This window comes from Aptenodytes forsteri, unplaced genomic scaffold (assembly GCF_000699145.1).
Source record: "Aptenodytes forsteri isolate BGI_AS27 unplaced genomic scaffold, ASM69914v1 Scaffold296, whole genome shotgun sequence".
Taxonomy (NCBI): domain Eukaryota; kingdom Metazoa; phylum Chordata; class Aves; order Sphenisciformes; family Spheniscidae; genus Aptenodytes; species Aptenodytes forsteri.
The window spans coordinates 2,788,963-2,801,888 of record NW_008796181.1 but is presented as its reverse complement, the minus strand read 5'-3'; the positions used below and the strand labels follow the sequence as shown (position 1 = coordinate 2,801,888).

At 40.7% G+C, this 12,926-nt stretch overlaps 1 protein-coding gene across 2 annotated transcripts in view; it reads right to left on the bottom strand.

Moving 5' to 3' along the window:
* The window catches only part of DPP6 (dipeptidyl peptidase like 6), a 433,849-nt gene that overhangs the window by 186,856 nt on the left and 234,067 nt on the right, over positions 1-12,926 (bottom strand). For both annotated transcript variants that reach the window (XM_009287806.1, XM_009287807.1), the window contains exon 2: positions 2,754-2,868. In XM_009287806.1, the coding sequence (XP_009286081.1) occupies positions 2,754-2,868 (115 nt within the window). The remainder of the gene's footprint in view (positions 1-2,753; positions 2,869-12,926) is intronic.

Sequence of the window (12,926 nt, the reverse complement as noted above, 5' to 3'; positions counted from 1 at the left end):
CGCTTTTCCTTTTGGAGAGGCTCCTCTATCTTCCCCACTCCTGCCTTGTTGGGACATGTTATCCCCAGTCAGGATTAGCAATGTAATACTTTTTACGTTTGTCAAGCCAGCCTCAATGTCTCACTTAGCACTGGCTGGTGGGGACCGTATCTTCCCCACTCCTGCCTTGTTGGGACATGTTATCCCCAGTCAGGATTAGCAATGTAATACTTTTTACGTTTGTCAAGCCAGCCTCAATGTCTCACTTAGCACTGGCTGGTGGGGACCGCCTGTGAAATGAGCCTCCTGTTACCCTGTACCATAGTGCATCCTCGTAACATGCTCCAGAGCCCGTGTCCCAAGAGAAGACTAAACTCAGCTGCTGCCAAGCCACAGCAGCAACCTAAGCTGTCTATTTTACCCTTGGCAGAGTCTCACCATGAAGCAGTCTGGATCCATAATAAAAACAGAAGCAGTATTGAGCTCAGAGTTTTTGTATTTGCATGTAGGGGACAGTTCTGAAACATCAGCAGGGAAAAGAAAACAACCCAAACCCAGTTTTAGCAACTCAGGTAATTAGAAATCTCAAAAAACATGAATGGAAATTTTAGCATAGAAAATGACTTTGCATATTGCTAAGTTTTAAGCACAGAGACTCTCTCAAAGGTGCTATTTGGAGTCGTTGCTAATTGCATACTAATAACTGTGTGATTTCCGTGTATACATGTGTATGCATACAAACATGCTCAGTACACCTTTTCTGTCTAGGCACTTACCTGGACAACAGCACTGCAGTATCTACAGTCGTAATAGTAATTTCTGATTTTATGTATGATTTTCTTATGGAGAGGTGGGAGTAGGGTTCAGAAGTCCTAAATGAGGTCTATAGTAGACCCCAGAACTGAAACCAGAGCTGCTAAGTCCTCACCGGATATCATTCTGACCATCCTTATAAAGAAATCATTATTACAAGTGGTCTTCTAAAAGGAAAGACTTGTGACTGAGACTGTATTTAGGACTGTACAGGTATGTTTATGCTTCTCCCCATGTATCCATCTATGTGCAATCCTGCTCTTCAATGCAAGTGGCACCCATGGTCTCATCTATACAGTGCGAGCCACTGACAGCTTCTTGAAGCCCACAGTATGGTTTTAGGAATCTAGGCTTCCACGTGCATTTTTTGAAAGTCTGGGACTGCACTTCTGTAAAATAGAAGGCGACATTTCCATACCTAATGGGTAAGGGACGGTATTTGTCACTGCAAATAAATGGTGCCTGATGTAAGTACAGTCCACAGACCATGCCCCAAAACATGTCAGAGATGAACTGCACTGTCCAAAGGTGTTAAATCAGAACCCTAGCGAAAGTAATTTAAAAAATGATCCTTAATTAAGTTTAACCTTAATTAATTTAATTATTTAATTACTCTGTCATGACCATTAGCTACTTCCATTTACATTGAAAACTTCAGGATAACATGAAATAAACTGAACATGGCATGATGCTAAATAACCAGAAGGATAACATAGTGATTGTTTCACTCATTTTCAAATTAAATCAGTGGAGTCCTGTATTTCTTGATTTATCACTGTCTCCAGTCTACCATACAGCAGGACTGTGGGATAAGAATTGCGTCAGGGAAGGTGGCCCAGATCTGCTGAATTGCATGTCAGCTCACACGCTACGAGCTAGAAATTTCTGCCCCACAACTTCCATCTCATTTTTCCACGTCACTGTCTTGTGTTCTTCCATTTCCTACGGTTTCATTTCTCCCCTGCCTCTGTTCCCCTCCTCAGCTCTGTGCTCTCTGTCCTGCTGTCCCCTAGAAACACTCTCATGTACTCATCCAAGAAGGAGCCCCTTTTCTTCTCCTCTGTGTCCCTCTGCAGGGGACCTTCTGCCTTCACCTGTGTTTTGTAGCTGCTCACCCTTTCTGACACTGAATTCTCTTTTCTATGTCTCGTCTCTCATTTCTCTCATTCATTTGTCTTTTCATATTCAGATCACAAGCTTCTCAGAGCCGCAAAAGCACATTATTTCTACTCTGTAAGTAGTCATGGAAATTTACAGGGCTGTATAAATATGTAATAATCAATAATCATAATGATATACATTAAAATTCAAGCCTACCACCTCAGCAGCTACTGTAAGAGAAGTAATTTACAGAGGCTACATGCACAGAACTTTGTTGAAACTTGGTAAGGGGATTAATTTAAAGAATCCCTTATTGGGAAGTTATTATTATTTGCTGTGCTTAAGTGCTATCTGGCACATAGTTCTCTGGAATTCCTTTGTAAAGCTGGAACACTATGGTCTGATTTAAAAATCAATACAGCTGAATGGGACGGGATTTAGATGCCTAAGCAGGCATCTAATGGCATCTAATGCCATTTTAGATGCCCTAGGATATGCCACCCAACTGGTGGCTGCTGCTCCATGTGGGCATGAACTTCAGGAAGTCCTGTGTCCTGACTACCCTATGTAGATGTCTCTCATACCCTGGCACATCTAAATGACACTTCCCATCTATGTTTAGGCAACCAAGTTTCACCCTTGTACCTTCAGCTCAGCAGCCCTTATCTTTGAATAGAAATATAAAACTCTAAAACAATCTACCTAAGAATGGCCTTGAACTCAGCTCACATCAAGCTAAAGAACAGGAAGGATAATTCCTTTGATGTTGACTTTGCAGTCAGTTTGCAATCCCTTTACCCTTGGAAATGTAAAATTACAGAAGAAAAACAGAATGGAAGTGAGCTAAAGGTTATAAATACCTGGTGTCAGGAGTATAACAGAAGTGACAATCAGGGAGCAGATAACGAGAATAACAAGCAAGGCAATTGCAATTCCTTTCCAGTTTCTTTGAGGAGGATTACTCCCCACCAGCTCCTAGAAACATCAAAGGAAAATGAACATTTAGAAAAGGCACTTAGACAAGGGAACAAACAACAGAATCCAAACAGCAACGTATGTCCGCAGGACCACAACATGCACCCTGCAACCATGGTGGGTGAAGCCCGTAAGCTAAATACAATTCATACTATTATAATACATTGCGGTACAATTGAATCCGTCCCAAGTCAGATTATACAATGAATAAATGCAATGCACCCATAGGATGCTCGGTAGCATCCCGCACTTCCCACCGCCTCCTCGCATAACGGGCACCAGAGGCCCACACCAGCACTCATCCAAACTCACTTATCAAAAGCCAATTTCCTACCAACCCTCATTAAGTCTGGGAATAAAGAGCTTTACAGTAACTTTCAAGAGACTTTTACAATAAGATGCCAGAGAAGAATACAGGAAGATAAATAATTCACAGGGGCATGTACGGAGATAAAAATCAATAAGGATATCCCCATGGTGAACTTTTCCGCTTTCCCAGAAAACATCACATCTCGCAGGCCACCTTGCATGCATTCCTAGGTTGGTAGGTCTAAGGACATGAAGATAGGCTTCACATCTAGCATATGCATTAAATTTAATCACATCCTTAAAACTTTAGAATAAAAGCGCCATCACTATTCACTGATTAGCTCTGACTTCACTGCGGTTGTACCATATGTTCTGTCTATGATGTATACAGCACCCCTGCTCTCAAGACTGAGGTTTTTATGAAGTGCTGTGTTCGCATTCACAAGATCTTAAATATTTATTGCACTGTATCCCCTTCATGCTTTTTGCTGGATTCCCCTTAGCACTGTGCATTAAATGTGATTTCATGCACGCATTTCATGCACGCATTGAAGCATCCCCAGGAACTGTATGAAGTATCAGTGCACTCCACTTTCCTGGCAGGCTGAATTCAATCAAGGGATCTGGCCTCACAGCCAGAACGACTCTGGATGCTCCTCCTCCTCGTCAACCTCACCAGTTTAGATTTTTTGCCTCGTTTCCTTTATTATGAGGGATTGTGGGTCTAAGACAGACCTGCTGGTACTTCTTTAAAGATTCTTCTTTCTTCCTTTTTAAATTTTTTCAGGAAAATAAAAAGCTTTATAATAGACTAAGTTCTTCTGTAATTCCGAGAGTTTGTTTCATTTACCATAACTTTTTCTCATACAGAGCAACATGGCCTGAACAGGAAGATCAGGCAAACCTCACAGTTTTGATTTCAGAAAACACTAGAAAATATTTTTCAACTTTTTCCATATCAAGAATCCATTTCACAGAAAAAGATAATGTTGAGACTTTCTTCCTATACGTTTGGGGATCTATCCATTACAAAGGCTATAAATCTGCAATGTAAAGCCAGGTTTGAGGCATTAAACACCTGAGTTAGCATCTGAATTTCATTATTTATTCTAGTTCTGGAAAAGACACAATGGTTCTCTTCCTTCTGGCAAAGAAGGGTAGAGGTTAGCACCCCTCCCCTTCTTGCCTTCCCTCATTTGCACTTGGCTTTCTATTTGAAATGAAAAATAATTAGAAGGAACAAATTTATAGTTTATTATTCTTACCAGAGAAAAATCTGAAAAGTAGGCCTTGAGAAATGCAATTTTGCCAACAAGCAAACAGAAAGAATACAAATACTTGCATTTTTATAGTGTCTTCACCCTAAGCACGAATACAAATGTTAATTTACTCTTCTAACACCTTTTTTAGGAAACTGTTATGGTCCCCATTTTTCAGGTGATGCAAATAGGCTCAAAAGAGAGTCTGTGACTTTCCCAGGGTCACATACAAATTGAGAAATAAAGCCAGGAAAAGAATCCAGGTCTTGTTAGTAAGTGGCAGAAATATTCTTCCTTTCACAGCAGGGCACAGTGGGACCTAAAGGGATGACAGGAGAACTGAGGAGAAGCAGCTGAGAAACCACGGTGCTTCTACCCAGCCAAGCCCTAACAGCATCTGAAGGACAGAGGTAAGACGCAGGCAGCACTACAGGACTGATGGCAACAGTCACATTCCTGAAAATAATCTAACAACCCTCTCCCCCCCATAATGGTCAGAAGTTTTAAAATTGAAAAAAGTAGTTCACAGACTTGAATTAGATCTACAAACCCAGATGTAGTTCAAAAGCTTAATAAAACCTCGCATTAAGTGAGGTTTCCCCATCAATGGGTCCCAGTGTGATAGAAATCCACACACGTGCTTAAGCTTTCAGGATATCAATACTTCCACTGAATCCATTATCACACCATAATCCCATTAATTCTTCAGTCATCCAATCAATATTCGAGCAAAATCACAACAAAAAAGACTGGGAATTTCTAGTGTATCAAGAGGAGGAAAACTATTCATAAGCAAAACTTCGGGGTTTAATACACTGCAAGGAAGCAGAAAGGAATGTTTTCACTTTATTTTCAAAACTCCATCAGGAAATTTGCCCTGATAAAAAGCAAGAAGAGATAAATGACATTTCAAAGAAAGGTGAACAGTTTTATTCAGCACAGGTTTGGAAAGCAGCTTTTTTATTCTTCTTGGTCATTTGAAGTCTCTTTCGATGGAATCACTTACAGTAAATCTGCCGCACACACATCGTACCATATATATGCTAGCACCGACGTCTTATATCTTTCCTATCTGTATTTCTGTTAATTCCAGAGGGACGCTGTTGTGTCACTGTGACCAGCTTTTACTTCCAGGAGATTACAGCCTCACCACCGGTCCATGATACGCCATGCCCTTGGCAGCAAACTCCCACCTCTTCAACAGGAGTTCCCAGCGGACATCAGCTGCCTATTCACGTTGCTCAGGAAAGCCTCTGTGCTTGGGACCAAAGCCAGGAGGTGTCTAATTAAGCCCTAGGCAGGTACAGATTCAAGCACATAAATAATATTCTTGAAGTGGCACCTCAAAGGGTTTGTTTCCAACGCACAGCACAAAGCTATAATTTGCCCATTCCTGAAAGATCCCAGCTTGCAGATGCAAACACAGAGATCTAAACCAACCAGCAAGCAGATACCTTTTGTGAACCATGGCTGTTAATCCTAAAGATACCACTTTGGTTTTAATACTGAAACCTGAGCATATGGAAATAAACCAAGCACGCACAATTTCTGCTCTGACAAAATTATTCTACTGAAAACAGCATAAAAGGAAACATTAAAACACAGTCACTCATCGGTAGGAGTCACCTGCTCTCTGCTTCTCTTGAAGAACTAACACAACGCCTGCATGACCTCTGCAAGCAAGCTACGGCCCTTCAGCCTGTTTTTTCTCCTTTTTTCCTTTGCTGTTTGTTTTCCACCCCCTTCTTTCTCTTACATAAAACCTTAATTGATTTTGGATTAGGAAAGTAAAACAGATGTTACCACAGGTTTTAACATAAGCACACTTCATTGATGCTGCATATTAAAAACTGTAAATGTTATCACTTTCATCTTCATTTATGATTGAAAAATAATGCTACCAACCTGTGAAGTTGACTTTGAAGCCATAAATCCAGACATCTACAGTATTTTAAGTCTCTAAAATACAGATCTGTGATGACATATTTTCCTGCCTGTGAAAGAATCACTGTACTGACATGTTATGGATGAAGGCTGGATGTACTCCAATCCAAGATGCTGTCAACAAAATTATTTCTGGCATGTTTATTTGAAACCTGCCAACAGTCTGCCAGCATGGTGGCCACATTAGAATAATATAATAGCTTCTTAAAACAAAAACTCATCAGCCACAACTTCTTTTTTTTTTTTCTAATAGCCATGTCTATATTGCTAAATGAAAGAAGGACAATATAGACATCACTTGTCAAGTATTGGTATTATTTAATAAAAGCTATATGTCCTGGACCAAATTCTCTGAAGGATCAATAGAGGGATAGTCATGGTGGGCCTTTTAGTTCTTTTCAACACGGAGTTGCCACTTTTGTGCAATAACAACAAAACCTAGGTGTATTATACTGGAATATATACATTCCAGAGACATGTGCTGTATGCGAGGGCCCTTGCTGAAGCAGGCGACACTGGGCCACGGCTGCAGACAGAAGACTGAGCTCTCCTCTCAGTTATGCCAGTGTAAATCAGAAAAAAAAAAAAAAAGGAAAAAACTAAGAAATTAATGGTATGAAACAAAAGCAGGTGCAAGATCCCTTATTGGCTTCAGAGGTAGCAGGATGGGGTTTATAGCAAGGTTTTGTATGGTTTCCATACCTGCCATTCTTGCAAGCTCTGCTTCTTGCTTTTTTTGATTTGCTTCTAAATTTTAACTAAGTAACCTGAAATACTACACACTCACAAACACAGTAAATGAAATATCTTCTAGTAAGCTTGTCAACGCACAGATAATTGAGGAATATGTACTCTATCTTCACCTCACGCTACCTTGTTCTGAATTAAAACTTTTGCCTGATGACGTAACATAGTGAGTGCAAAGTCTCTGGCAAGTCAGCTCACCAGTTTCAGAACATGGCCCAAAATAAAAACTTTGCTGAGGAATTAAGGTATGGGGAACGCTGTTGTCCCTGGCAAAAACTTCTATGGCATTCAGTGGAAAAATAATCTTGCTGTTAATTAGTTCTTTATAATACAAAATTGCTGCAGATTATAACTGCTAAACAGTACAACAAATGAAATAAAGAGTAGGTAACCCATACAGTTAGATTATTAACCTTGTGTTGCAAAAAATAAAGAGTAATTGCAACGATAATGGCAGTAAACTAGATGCATTGCAGTGGTTACAGCAGGAGGTTTGCTGAGACCTCTGGTTATATTGCTGATCGATACTGCCTTACTGTCTCATCACACTCCTCCACCTGTCTGGATCCTCTGCTGCTCTCCTGCCTCATCCTTAATTTAGGATGGAGGTTCTTCGTGGGCAGGAATCACGTTCGGTACCCTGCCTGGCGCAGTGGAAACCTCAGTCACTAAAGAACTTAGGCAGTATCGTAATACAGATAAACAATAATAAGCATGTAACTGCATCCTTCTCACCTCTGAATTAAAGCTGAGTTACTTTTGTTTGGGGTTTTTTAAATTTATTTCCTTTCCTTCTCCTCCCCACTCGCCTCCCTCTCCTCCTGCTGCTGCAGACCACCCTGAGCTGTGCTCCAGCTGAAGCGTGATGCTGAATAGCAATCGGTTTGCAGATAGACTCAGAGAGCCTGAGGCTACAGTAAACTGAGTTGTTCAGATGCTAAAGGTGACACTTTAGAGTGAGAGGAATAAAAACTTGGTCTGTTTTTACAAACGAGGCATGGCATGTATGTGGGCTTTCCTGCAAAACCCCAACAGAAAGATTCAGAGGGATAAAACCATCCTGCCTGTTGCGGTGATGAAAGACAACTACATTATGTTTTTCTTCATCTTCTGTTGATAATAAATGCTTTTACTAATAGGGAGCAATGACTTAATAACAGTTAACATCTTTGCTGTCTCCTCCCCAGGATCATGAGAAAAATCTTTTACCCTGCACACAATGTAATGCACTATCCTGCCCTGCATTTCTGGGAGGCTCTTTTATGAATGCCCTAAAGCCACTCCTTTTGGCCGTGTAGCTCCATCTCCTCTCACAATTTTCTGCAAAGTGCGCGTACGCAAATGCTTTGAGGTTGGGCATTAATGGAGCGTTTGAGAGTGAGCGAGGAAAAGTCTGTATCCGTAACACTCAGCCCTTTGTAAAGATAAACCTTGCATGTTTTATGCTTTGATAGAGCTTTCAGTCTTACATGTTTCTATTAGAAAGCCAACAGGAGAAAATGAATGCCATCTGCACCTTACACCTAACTGTTAGCTTTAACAGATGATGGGTCTTCCACAGTTTTAGAGAAGAAGGCACCAGATCCTCAGCTAGCAATGACTGACACAGATCATTGGCTCCACTGGAGCAAAGCCAGTCTGTGTCAGCTAGAAATGAAACCCGGTGCTACTTCTAAATTAAAAAAAATCTGTAAAAAGAACTAAATACAGTAATATCTGGGATTCCTAGTTGTACTGTATTGCAGAAATGGATATTTAATAACTTTCCATCATTTTTATGAGTATTATGATGAAACAGTTTTGGATCCCCTCCAGACCTAGCAGCACTAAAAGATTAATTTAGCATCTCTATATTTTGAACTGGCATCTCACATGACTTTTGTACCCAAGTATAGTAACCACACTGCAACATCCTCCTATCCCTTTACAACGAATAAATAAGCAGCGTCGCCATTTGAAGCATTCCCAAATTATTCCTACTGCTTAGGGACAAAGTGACTACGTGGAATTTCCAAAGTAAATTAGAAGTTGGGAACGTGGACTTTGAAATCCTGCCAGGAGCCTGTGCTCAAGGTGACAAAAATTCAAGCTGCGAACACCAGCTGGACCTGTTGCACCAAGCGTGGCTCCAGCCAAGGGCATGGCCATCTTCTGACTCACGGCCAGGAGAAATGAGATGGCTATATTGTACATGAAGTGAGATGGCAATATTGTACATGTGTACGACAACACAACATACGTGATTAGAGACACTTTTAGCCAAGAACTGTGATGGTCTTGATTTAATGTCATCTTATTAATCTTCACTTTCCCACCATCAGTTTGGTTCATTCATCTGCTGTAACCTAGCTGGTTTTATAGCACCTGGCGCAGTGGGACTGCGAATCCTCACAGGGGCCCTTAGCTGCTACTGTAATTCAAGTCGTAATTGAAGATCCATTTCCAATAGTGACAGAACCCATAAAATCAACAGCATTTCTTTGATTTTATTTCAGTGTTCGATATAAGCACACACATTTATCCACTAAAACAGAACCAAATCATCTCCTCAGGTGAAATATCTGCCATGGCACCAGTAAAACTTGGTTTGATGCTTAGAATTCTATTCCATAAGAGTCTGTGTTATCATCAGAACTGTGAAAAGGCTTGGCAAGCCCAAATGCCACAGATTATATCACTGATCTCAGGACCCCTCTATGCCACAGCACCTGCTTAGCTTCAGTTTTTCCACGATAATGCTCTGACAGACTGTCTCCCTCCAAACCGAGATACAACACACACACAAGCCTTGAAACAGTTCATACCCATGCAGAAAGCATCTGCAAAAGGTGATGTTGCCAAGGCATGCTAGGATGACATCTCTCTACTCTATTTCTTGAAGAATTATGATCTCAAGAAATGGGAAAAGAAGCTTCTCTGCAAGATTTGAGAGCCTGGAGAAACCACCTCTCAGCTTTGTCGTCTCCCCTAATTCCAACAAAATGCCATTCTGCTTACATTTGTAAAAAGGCAATTACAATTTTTAGTGAAACTATATTTCAGGAAAAAAGAAAATATAATTCAATTTATGACTCTGAACACCAAGGAAGAATTTATGATAAGGGAAGTAGTGAGGTGTTTAATCTCCCTCGGTAGAAAGAGAGCATTAGAAATTTTGTTTAATATTATATTTTACTAACTCCTAGGCATTTTTTTTTCTGTAATCTAGTTTGAAAATAATTTGTATCTAAGTGGTACAGGAAGGAAAACATGAGGTGAACAAAATTTAATTCCTAAATAATTTGTTTGGGAACAATGTGAGAAACAGCCGCTAAGACAGCCAAGTTTTGAGGTCACCACACTGCAGAGACAGTGGGAAGAGGAATACGAAAAAGGTGTGTACAGCAGGGGGGAAGAAAATGGGTTTATCAATTTCATTTTGCACTCTCCTGAGGTGTCCATCAAACTCAGGATGCAGAAATTGCACAGTGTGCTAAGAAAGTAAAAATTACCTTGCCAGGTTACTTGCAAACACTTCGGCGATACAGTAATTATTATATGAATTCATGTGTGAATTAAAGCAGCTGGGGGCTAGGGGAGGGTCGCTCCTCTGTTGGTCGACATACGTAACTCTCATTAACACACAGCAAAGCTTCATGCATGTATAGAGAAATAAAAAGACAGAAAGAAAGAGAGAAGCACTCTCAAGTACAACCTACCATGCCAACCACCATCTACCATTACTATCTGAATTACATCAGCTGCTTTTTGTTCCAAATACGTTTCTTTCATCATCACTTCTTACAGGATGATGGGATTTCAGATGAGGTCCCTGGCTGGCATGAGGGTTGCAAGGTGACAGCTCCTGAAGGTCCTGCGGCCGTGGGAGCAGTTGAGCAAACCCGGTCAGAGACAGGATTGACCCCCCGAGTCCCGGAGTTACATGGGGAAGCGAGGGACACGGACAGACCAAGGGGCAAGAGGATGGCGTGGGATGGCACTGCAGGGAGGAGGAGGCGGCAGTGGCAATTCAGAGGGGTTTTTTGGGAGAGAACATTTGATCAGAGCCCATAATAATGGGATTTCAGAAGTAATGAAAATTAACGAACCTTCATGATGAGTCACAATGTAAAATGCTTTTACTTACTGAACAAAGAAAAATGTCCAAAGTAACGAATATGTGATGATAAGATCTATTTTGTGTGCTCACTAAAACACTCTCTGAATTTAGTAAAGAACCAGTAAAAATCACATATTTCTGTCCTCCGTGGGACTCGAGCGATGTGTGTTTTACATAAAAGTTGAGTTCAGCAGAAAAAAAAGTATCCCTTAAATAAGCCAGTAGAATCTCACAAGAGAGAAAAGTTCCTCCCCGTTTCAAGCCAGAACCCACCCTTACTGAGGTCAATAACAACATTTTTAGTAGCATGCCTGAGTCCTTTAATCTTTTCCATACATCATAAATTAATCAGATTATGGTGCTGGATTTCTCAAGCATCTGAGTATTCCTATTAAAATCGAAGTATAGTGTAGGAGGTGTGTAAAATGCAAACTCCAGAGTTATTCTGGATGCTAAAATTCACAGATTACTTTTATACATCTTTTACACAACTTTTATTTCAAGCCCCAATCATTTATTGTTTTCAAAAATACAAATTGTTTGATGTATGGATGTTTCAAAGACAACACAATTGCATTATTCATTATTCTAGCAATATTTATATTAAGATGCTAATTATTTTATAATTTTACCTTTAAGAGAATCTTAATTTTCTGTTGTTTCTAGGATCAAAAGCCAATATACTCAAGTCATATTTGATGCGTGGGCCTCTAATGCTGTGTTTCCATCTATAGTATGTAGCCAAGATTTTAATGGAAAATTATAGAAGGAATATTCTTCTTTGATACAAATTTTAACAATGATGTTGAGCAATGGAAAAACAACGTGTAAGTGTGGGCCTGTATTTTACACAATGCTTTTAAATGAAAAGACATTAGCAGTTCTTGGAGTAGGACGCAGAATGAAGGCTTTTCTCTCCCAGCTAAGTCCCCTTCTCCCCAGCCTGTACAGCCAAGATCTTTTTGCTTAGTCTCTCTCCCCTTCTTCTCATCTCCTGAATCTTTCATTCCTGGTTTCATAAGTAAATACAAACCAGTGAATAAAAGCAAACCAAAACCTGTTCTCTGGTCCCAAGGGGAATTGGCAGAGCACACCTCTCACCCACAACAGCCAAACCCTCTTACACTGCGGTGCAGCATGACCGTATCACAACTTCTTTACCAAAACAGTCCCTGGCCCACTCTGAACCCCAGGCTTTGCTGCAGCATTCCTGGGACAGTCCTGCTAGTAATGGGCCAAAACCATGCCTGGGAGCATGCTAACAAACCACGGCAGTGATCACTTATGCTTGGTCCCCTGCACCCCTCCAGGTTACTTCACTGTACAAATGCAACCCTAAACTCCATCTGAAGCCCAAATCCTAAACCTAAGCTACAGTCCCCAACTCACCCCCAGTTCTGCAATTCTTACTCTTAAGGAAAATCGTTTGCTTGAGCTTATACCGTTACCGTCCTGGTTTTGGCAGGTATAGAGTTAATTTCCTTCTTAGTAGCTGGTACAGCGCTGTGTTTTGGATTTAGGATGAGAATAATGTTGATAACACACTGATGTTTTAGTTGTTGCTAAGTAGTGCTTACACTAGCCAAGGACCTTTCAGCTTCCCATGCTCTACCGACTGAGAAGGCTGGAGGTGCACAAGAAGCCGGGAGGGGGCACAGCCAGGACAGCTGACCCAAACTGGCCAAAGGGACATTCCATAC